Source organism: Curcuma longa, chromosome 5 (assembly GCF_044706935.1).
Source record: "Curcuma longa cultivar G26 ecotype Majalengka, Jawa Barat chromosome 5, ITB_CL_G26_1.1, whole genome shotgun sequence".
In the NCBI taxonomy this organism is placed as follows: Eukaryota; Viridiplantae; Streptophyta; class Magnoliopsida; order Zingiberales; family Zingiberaceae; genus Curcuma; species Curcuma longa.
Window position 1 is genome coordinate 3670069 of NC_133865.1, and position 10248 is coordinate 3680316.

Below are 10248 nucleotides of genomic sequence, written 5' to 3' on the forward strand. Positions count from 1 at the left end.
AGAATTACGACAATTCAAGCATCTATTCCATAAAGTCATGAGAAATAATTTGGTGTCCACTTTCCATGACAGAATATCAATCTACCAAAAAGTGAACGGTCGAGGTATGACCTTGGATAATGACAAATTGTATCTTTCCTGTGGAGCAGATCCAGATAGCTACCAGCACTTTTAGACAATTACGTGATGAAAATGAGGAACAATTTGATGTTTTCATGACTATATTTAACAGACAACTATGTGTTTAGATGTACTTTCCAGGATGGTCGGCATGCATAGTGCAATTTAAGTTTAATCTGTCACTTGTAAGTGCTCTTTCAAAGAACAACTTATGTTAAGTTTTGCATGAGTTAAGCTGTTATCTTCTAACGACAAGTTGTAACTTGTTAATTAGTGTATTGGGCGGTTCTCTATTAGATCAACCTACTGGATTTCTTCCACAGGGAAGGAGGTGCCTAGGCATGTAATTATTTGGTCCTCTTCTGCTACTATTAAAGTGACGGTTTTTCATGTGGTTGTACTGCGATCTGTTGAGGAAGGTGTCACTCAAAGATCTCACTTGTGTTCTTTGTGGGGGAGCAGCTCTTGAGACCATTTTTTTCACAAGCATGACGGCTCTAGCTGGTCATCGTCTGATTCGTTTCATCTTTGGTATTTCTTGGCCAGTATAAACTCTGTCAATTAAGCAGTTTAATCTATTCAGCTCACTTCCTGGAGGATGTGGCAGACTTTTGGAGCAATTGTTCAAACTTGTTAACATTGCATCTGGAGGCAGCGATGTCTGTTGGTCTTTCAATCTTATAATCCAGCAGATCTCCAAATCTGGAAAGATCATGTCTGGCTCTGGAGAATCAGAATACTTACTCCACTTCAGCCAGATTATGATAGAGTGACCATGCAAGATGCACTTTCTATTACACATGTAATGGTTTTTCACTAGCTTGCTCAACTATCTGTAGCACAGTGGTCTAAAATACTTTAGCTCTCTCTTCGTCTCAATTTTATATAATGCATGAGTGAACGAATTCCATTCTCTCAAATTCGGTAGTTCTGAAATTGGATAACTAGCATTACCTACTGCAAGAGTTTTGACAAATGCATTAGAAGTGTTGAGATAATAACATCTCATCAGTTATGCTAGCAAGCTCAAGGAAGAATAACAAGTCTTACTAATCCCATTTAGGAATAAAATAATTTATTATCAAATTGGATCAAAGTAAGTAAAAGATGCCTAGATAAGTAAACTTTGGAAACACAAGAACCAACCTGAATCACAGTTAAGGGGGCTATCAGGTTCTGGATGAGACATTAAAGCAATAATAGCTCTGCAAACAGACTGGAGGGTCCATGCAGGACTCCATGCATTCTTCAAAATATCAAGACAAATTTCCCCTGTCTGGAAACATAACAGAATCAAGAAATTAGATTAATGGAGACAAGTTACAAAGTAACTGGCAACAGCTAATTAGATATGTGTATATTTAAGTTTGCAGCAAGAAAAATTAATATTGCATCCTTACAATTCCAATCTCTCAAAATATGCCACTGACATTGTTGCCATGCCTAATGACTGTCAATTTTACTATTAAATGAAATTTTTGGTAAAAGATAACATCAGAAAATAATCTTCCTGTTCCTATTGATGATAGAAAGTTCATCTTCTACTAATTTGCACATTAAATTTCATAGGCTCCAATTATAAAACAAACCTAACATCCATTTGATCCAGAACGAGTACTGACAGAAAAACCATTTGCACAGTTGCACTTCTTTCAGGCAGACTAGCTTTGGCGATGACGCCTTTGGCAATGCAAGTTATGCTAACAAAACAAACTACAGCAACTGTATGAAAAGTTCTGAGTTCACGCCTTTGAAAGGATACTGAGATGGTAAAGTACCTGATTGAATGCCTACAAACGAAGAATTCTGAGTTTGAGCCTCCTATTTGTAAAAACAAAAATTCAACCTAGGTTCCAACCATCCATTATACCAAAATCCCTTCATGTAGTTGTTAGTTTCAATCTTTATAGTTAGTTTTTTAAGTATTATTTATTAAAATAATAATTTCACAAAACCTCAAACCTATTAGTATGTAACATAACTTCCTGCTAGAGGCTAGTTATAATAGATTAGGTAATCTTAGACATTGGTTTTAAGAGATTAGATAATTATGGGGGTCTATAAAAGAACCCCAATCCCACCCACAAATTATTGCTCATAATTTATTTTTAAGTTCAATAGAAGTTTGAGTTCTCTGTGTTCATTGCTACATCAACTAGTATTAGAGTTGAATTTCTAATTCAATAGTTTGAATTTGTTTTCATAAGTTCTGCCAAGTTTAATTCTTAATACCATGAATAATTTTAATTAATATAAAGTTATAACTTGTGCTATAATTAACTTTTTACTTAATTATAATAATACATGTTTGTTCTTTGTTTATATTTGTTGAATAATTTGATTAATACAGACTTTAAAGCTTAAAATGTTTGCAACCAATTAAGCTTTAATCACTTTTAAATTACTTTTAAATTGTATACTATTTGTTTTGTAACAATTTACATTTATTAACTATTCAACTATTACAAATAGAATGTTGGAACGACCAATGAAAAATGAGCCCATCCTTGTTCCTCTGTAAACAAGGGTTTTTTTTTTTAATTTTTAGAGCAATTTCAAATTTAAAGGCCCAACAAACATTCATTATTGAGGATATAATTTTGTTTGAAAAAGCTGTATATTTTTATGGGTTTATATAATTGAGTTTGAAATTTATATAGGTGTTGTTGAGGATGTACTTTTGTTTGAAATTTACTCATGAGCACTAAATAGGTAAATCCAAATTTTGTTTGAACTTTGAACACTAAATATTGTTTGATAAGACTAAATAAAACTCTCGGATGAAGTGAAAAATAGGTAAATCCAAATTTTTCAAAATTTTAGGAGGCAAAATATTATATTTTAGATTTAAATTAGATTTTGAATTTTGTAATTAAATTTAAATTCATATTCACGATTTTTTTTGATAAAATAGAATTTAAATTTCAAATTTGTTTATGCCTTTAAATTGAAATGAATAGTGTTTTTTTAGTAAAAATTAATCTAATATGATTAATACACAATTATTGCAATGATCATGTATTTTCAATGTTATTCCAATGAAATAAATAAAAAATAATGAAAGAAAAATTAAATAATTATTTTCTTAACTTAAATAAATTTTTATTTAATCAAGGCATCATGTCCAACCATAGTTGTTCTTTGATGTTTGAACCAAAGTTAAGAGAACATATAAAAGAGAAGAATCTTGAAATGATCTCACCAAACTATAATTTTTTCGTTGCTAACTAGGATGATATCTCAGTCTCTCCCCATATCACAAAAATCAAAACATAAGAAAGAAATTTTCATATATGTTAATATCAAATTTTATCCTATTTAAATTCATTTTTTATAAAAAAGTAGATAACTAATTAAGCTAAATCAAATCAATATTTTGAATTTTAAGATTAACAAAAGTTATTTTAGGATTAGTTAGAGCCTATAAGCAAAATGGTGGTTAAAATCAAGTGAGTCCAAATTGAAATCGATTTGAATTTATTTTGACTCATTTAAAATAAAACTTAAGTTTATATATACATATAGGATAGTTCGGGATAATTATATTTAATTAGGTTAGTGTATTTTTAGAAGGTCAAGAATTATTTAATTCTCTTTCTTCTTTCTACATGCACTCCTGTTCTCTATCCCTCTCGCTTATCACCCATAGCATCCGCTACCACCTACAACACTAATGTCGTCCACCCTATCCTTCACCCATAGTGCTTGTCATCCACTGTTTGTCCATCTCTCTAAGATATTCCTCTCTCATATGGCTTCTCCCCTCTCTCTCAATTTCTCTTTTCTCCCCTCTTTCTCCCTCTCTATTTCTGTCGCATGCCACCACTTTGGTGTCGATACCAAAGTATCTTGCATGTTGATTAGCGAGTGGAATAGTAAATTCCATCGTGCAACTAACACAGCTTGGCAGCTCAATCATCTATGCTCCCTCATCCCATGAGCACTAGTGACACCTCTAGTCTTCATGACCCACTAATGCCTATGATCATCTCTATAGATCATAGAAGATCCATAACAAGCTTCCCACTTTCACTTGCTAACCATCTACTTTCTTCAATGATAGTGCTTTTGCAAGTTGCTCTCCTTACCTTTGTTGCATTGTACACCAACCACACTAGTAGAACCTCCTTTGTCATCTCTTGCATTGGGGTCAGCTATATGGATCGTCCAATGTCATTAGGTTCAATCCCCTATTATATCCTTACTTATATTTAAATAAATTTTATACTATTTTATCACTGTCAACCAAGTCTTCTTTGGTATCCTTCTTTCTCGATTAACATATGAATTTGTCATGTTCTCATATTGCCTAACTCAGGTATTTATTGGTAACCTAAGTATATGTTAGTATTATGTTAAACGTGTCTCTCAAAGTTTTTCCTCAATAGATGCAATTCTGAATTTCTCTCTAATGTTCTCATTTCCTATTTGTCCATACTCATATATCCACATATTCATCTTTATCATCCTCATTTCTATAACTCTCATCTTCTACTTGTGCACTCAATTCATATCCCAACATTCAACTCTATATAACATAGCAAGCCTAACCACTATTTTGTAAAACTTCCTTTTAAGTTTTAGAAGTACTTACAATCACAAAGGATCTTAACACCTGACTTCATTTCAACCATCTTATTTGTATTCTATGTAAAATATCTCTATCTACCTCTCTCTCCTTTTGCAAAAACCATCTTAGATACTTAAAATTTTTAGGTAACTCATCATCTCCTATCTTAACAATTATCTTGCTACGTTTATTACTACTAAATTTAAATCTATATATTTTGTCTTCATTCTAATAAGTGTAAAATTTTTATATATATATTTTTTTAAGAAAAGAGTTACTTCATAGGCTATCATGGGTCTATAAAAAGGATCTCAATCACTCTTGTTATATTATCTCGTAGTTCAATAAAATTTTGAGTTCTCTTCATTTTTTTTTATCTTGGTGCTACGTCAACCCTCCTCTTAGCATCAAAATACTTTACTAAATAGCTTGATAAAGAGCATTTTGTATCAAAATCATGCCAAAATTAACCAAAATGATACCAACGCACTACAAGTAAGGACACATTGTCAAGAATGTAAACTTAATAAATTTTGTAGATAAAGTTATTTCACGAAACTTTGTTCAAAATTATGCCAAAATTACCAAAGCAAAGAAACATACTTAAAATATGGTTACATAAAATAAGAACATAAATTGTCAAAACAATCAAAATTTTAATAGAAATGTTTCACCAAATAGCATGAAAAACAAATTTTTTTTAATGAAAGCGGTACTTTTGTATAATGTATTAGGAGGGGCCTGGATTGTTTTTCCAATAAAGGAGCTCGAACTTGAGGTTTTCATTAGCAGGGACCAATTCTACCTATTAGCTCTATAGAGATAAATGCAATTTAAAAAATATAATGATCAATTTTAGTTTTTCAGTATGAAAATTGCATATCAAATAAGTAGCTGGAAATTGAAATATAAATTCATCAAAAGAACATGTGACAAAATAAGAGCAAGAATAGTGTTAATAGCACTCCATCTATCAGGAAGCTGATCAAGCATATCAAAATCATCCATGGATAATTACCTTACAAGCATGTATACTATAATAAAATGTAGAAAATCCATGTGCAAGCTTTACCAACAAAATGGGAACAACAGGTTATGAGTGTACATCTATTTCTGAATTATAGAAAAAGTTCAGGCAAACAAAACATATAGTCTGCTTTTTCTACATCGACAACAGTGTAGAGAAAGACTGAAGAGAAAGTAGAGAACAAATATTCCAAATCTCCCTGTTTATTGGGAAAGAATTTAAGGGAAGGAAAGAAATGTTCTCTCATTTTGTTTTAGGTGGGAGCAAACAAGCCAGATCCAACTAATCATAAAAAAAACAAAAATATATTTTTTCTTGTATTTATCTTTTCACCTAATATTTAATATTTTTCTTATTTATAGATTTTGAATTTAGAAATGAAAAGGAATGATTTATGCTCCTATTAATCCTCCAAAGAAATGATGGAAAATATTTCCTAAACTATAAAGGGGAATCACTCTTATTTCTCTTCTTCCTTGTTTTTATTTTTTTTATTTTCACTAGTTTCCATCCCCTATAGAAAACAAAGCCTTAATAATTGTTGAGGCTAAGAGGCTCCATGCCCATCAGTTCCACATGGAAGGTGCGGTGATGATATAGCACAACAACATTCTGATGTAGCAAAAGAATGCTCTGAAACCAAATTGATATGACACAACAATACTTTGATATTAAATTAATGCGCCATCATAATTTAAGCCACCAATTACAATAACTATTAAACAAAACAAAGACACTTTCATAGATTTGATACTAACAAAAACTAGGAAATAATTACGTAAAGTGGTTAATACAAATTATTCCATAGAATGGCTACCAAATTAAAAGATAACAAATGAAAATAGAATAATTACCAAACAACTCAAAACCAGAATTTAAAATTTGTAATTTGATTCTTATTCCTAATCTGAAACAGATGGTTATTATATAAATATAAATTGGTATTCCCTAATAACTCAAGCTTTTAAATGAGTGTTAGTCAATCAATGTTAATATGGTATTGGAACAGGGGGTTTGAGCTTTTCAATTCTAGCTATCGTAAAAACAAAATCATACCTCTAGATCATGATGGGTGAGAGGGAACTTATTGAAGCTAGAAGACTCCACTTTCATTGGTCCCACATGGGCAAATGTGATGATCCATTAAATATAATTGGTCTATTTCCTAATATCAATCTTTTAGAATAAATGGTCAGCCAATTATATATATATATATATATATATATATATATATGTGTGTGTGTGTGTGTGTGTGTGTGTGTGTGTATCAAATCTCTAAGTTCAAAGTCATGATGGGCATCATGACAATTACTGATGCTGAAATGCTCCATGATCATTGGCCTCACATTGACAAGTGCAGTGGTTCTAATAACTTGAGCTTGCTTTTATGTAAAGTTGTTCGCACCAATCAATGTTAAGAATAAGAACGATCAATATATCAAGCGCCTCATGATGAAAATATTAGTGATATTTTCAACATTAAGTCTCCACATCATGCAATCAAATTGTCAGTCTCAATGAACTTCTATTTCACCATCAAATTTCCAAAGCTTTCTGGAATCCGTAGTGAAGCTACAATCCATTGTTCAACTCACCATAAAATTTTTGTCCATAGTAATGCATCCATTGAGATGTTACAATTTTATAGGGTTAACTGACACATTTTCCAAACATATCAGCATGTCTAGAATCCACTATTCTGAATTGATAAGCAACACATAAAAATCTTGAAATGAAAAATAACAAAAACTTGAGGAAACAAGAAGCTACCTTGAAATGGACATTTGGATGAAAAATTTTGGTAAGGAAACGAACTTGTGGAGGTAATAGAGGATATTGTTCTGGAATAGCAAATGCAAGCTGAAAAACACCACCTTCATATGGTGTTTCTGAAGGCCCCTAATGCAGAAAAAGTCAGGTAATCAAAGATTATAAAATAGTATCCTTGCTTCAATTACACTTTACCTTTATAAGAGCAGTCCACTTAAATATGTTTGAATCATCACATATTAACTGAATATCTGGGTCTACCCCTTTCTCGCGTTGCACTTCCTTGTATTCCTTAAAAAGTCTAGCTCTTGATGCCTGCAAATAATTGATAATTTATGCTTGATTAGTATATTGAAAGGTGTTATTCCTCTTGATCAAGAAATAGCAGGTATATGCTTTGGGTTAGGTAAAAAATATAACAACTCGCATGCACAATCACCAGTCAGATAAGAAAAAACAACTAGACAATTGCCAAACAGTGAACCAGTAATATGGCATGGTTGTTAAACTCAGCTAACTGTGGTACAGATTGGCTAAAGGCTGGAACGGTATCTGAAATCGCCGACCCAATTTTGTCAAACATCTTGGGTATGTGCTGATTAGGAGATTACTGGAGGATCGTCAAACATTAATTAAACCTTTGGAAGTTGCTACTTTCTCAAAGGAAATCACCGAAATTGAGAGATAATAAAGAAGAATAAGTAATTATTTGTATTTTAAACTTTTGGAAGTTGCTAATTTCTCAAATGAAATCACTGAAATTGAGAGATAATAAAAAAGAATCAGTAATTATTTGTGAAAATCTGCCAATTTTTCAATGAGATAAGATCGAGCCAACATATTCAATGAGACCTAGACTTGGTAACGAGGAAAAGATGAACATGCCAAAGAGGAAGACTGCTATGACATGAGGATCATCATCAATGGGATCCACTGTGTAAAGACACCGTGCAATTTGTCAAAGCCAGAACTGAGCTCCATGCAACTACGTGAGGAGAAGTTGAGCAGGACTGCAAAGTCGTTGCCACCAATTCATGTTTGAAAGGATCAAATCATCCCCTCTTTCAGTTCAGGAAGAAGCAACAAAACATGTGGGTCTTAGGTGCATGTAAAGTAATAAATTACAGTTAACTAGTTAGTATGCTAGCTTAAGTAATGTAGTAATTTGGTAATGCAACTTTTGTGTGTACTAACCTGGGTTGCTAATTGGTTGCACCAAGGTACCTAAAGAATGTTTAGTATACTGCAAGTATTGCATGAGTATATGTATTAAATTAGGTAGTAATAATAGTTTATTTGATAAAAATAATGTAAAGGTTAATTATGCAAAGCATAAGATGAAGGACCTAACAAGCCAACTATGTGAATTAGTAATTTGTCACTATTATTATGTATCTTGAGTAATCAGTAATTATATATTAATTATATACTAATTGGTGCTAGCATAAGTAATGTACTTATTTGGAAATGCACTTTAGTATTTGCTAACCTGGGTGGCTGGTTGGGTGCACGTAAGTGCTTAATGAATTATTAATATACTGCATCTGTTGTATGAGTAATATGTTTTTAATTAGGAAGTAATAAAAGGTTATTTGATGAGATAGTGTAAGGTGAGGTTAATTGTGAAAGACATAAGATATTAAGATTAAGGACCAAACAAGCTGGCTATGTGAATGAGTAATTTGTTACTATTATATGTATATTAAGTAATCAGTAATTATATATTAATTATTTGCTAATTGTGATCATTAAATGAGAATCACTAAAATATATTTGATTAATATTCAAGATAATTGTATCATTGGTTAATATTGGATTAATTAGAAATAATAATAATACTAATTAAATTTTAATTAACTAATCTTGGAATGAATAATATTAGTAATTACATCAATTTTATCAAATTAAAATTAAATAATTGATATCTTCGAATATTCTATTATTTATTTATCTAAATTGTCCTTAAAATAAATATCACATTATAATTAAAAAAATTAAATTGCATACCAAATTAATTTTTAAATAAAAATATTTGTTCATCTATATTGATTATTGCTACTGAAATATAATAAGAATAATAATATGTTAAGGAAAATAGTCATAGAGCTAATACATTTATCATTAATCTGAGATAAATATCAAACAATGCATAAATTCTAATCCGTCAGATGCATTACATTTTGACAACCATGGCATGCATAATCTAAATGGTATGTCACTGATTAAACTGACCTATGACATTTCAAGACCACATAGTTTTTAACTTTACCCCTCTATGTAAAGAGAATAAAAGTAATCAGGTTCTCTACAATGTCCCCATTGAGCACTAACTTTGTTTTCATAGAAAATTTTATATGTTTAATTATGTGATTTTCTAGAGTACATTTGAGCCTAGCCAGAGATTCAGCAGCAGCAGAATGGAAACAAAATGAACATATAAGATTTTTGACCTAACCTGCATCATTCTTGCTGATGAATATGCTGGGACCGAACAGTATCGTATTGGAGTATGTTCTACAAAATGCAAAGGATTTCATAACAAATAAATTGATGCAACTAAAAAAATAAGTAAACAGTAAATTACAAGTTGTAGGGGTCACTATAACTGGACACAAAAGTTCATGATTCTATAAAAGAAGATTTAAATAAACTAAAATAGGGATTTAAATCAATTAACATGCAAACAGAATGATTTGTTCAAGGCAATTCAACTAATAGTGGTACAATCAACTGGATGGTCATTTTAGTCAACTAAATAGTA

At 31.1% G+C, this 10248-nt stretch overlaps 1 protein-coding gene across 1 annotated transcript; it reads right to left on the reverse strand.

Moving 5' to 3' along the window:
- Positions 1-625: 625 nt before the first annotated feature.
- LOC141829198 (protein PEROXIN-4-like) lies at positions 626-10001 on the reverse strand. Its single transcript, XM_074716616.1, has 5 exons — positions 9943-10001; positions 7683-7802; positions 7488-7616; positions 1267-1396; positions 626-843 (listed from the first exon to the last, which is right to left on the reverse strand). Exons 1-5 carry the CDS (start codon positions 9949-9951, stop codon positions 626-628), a joined length of 606 nt encoding a protein of 201 aa, XP_074572717.1. The 5' UTR covers positions 9952-10001.
- Positions 10002-10248: the final 247 nt, after the last annotated feature.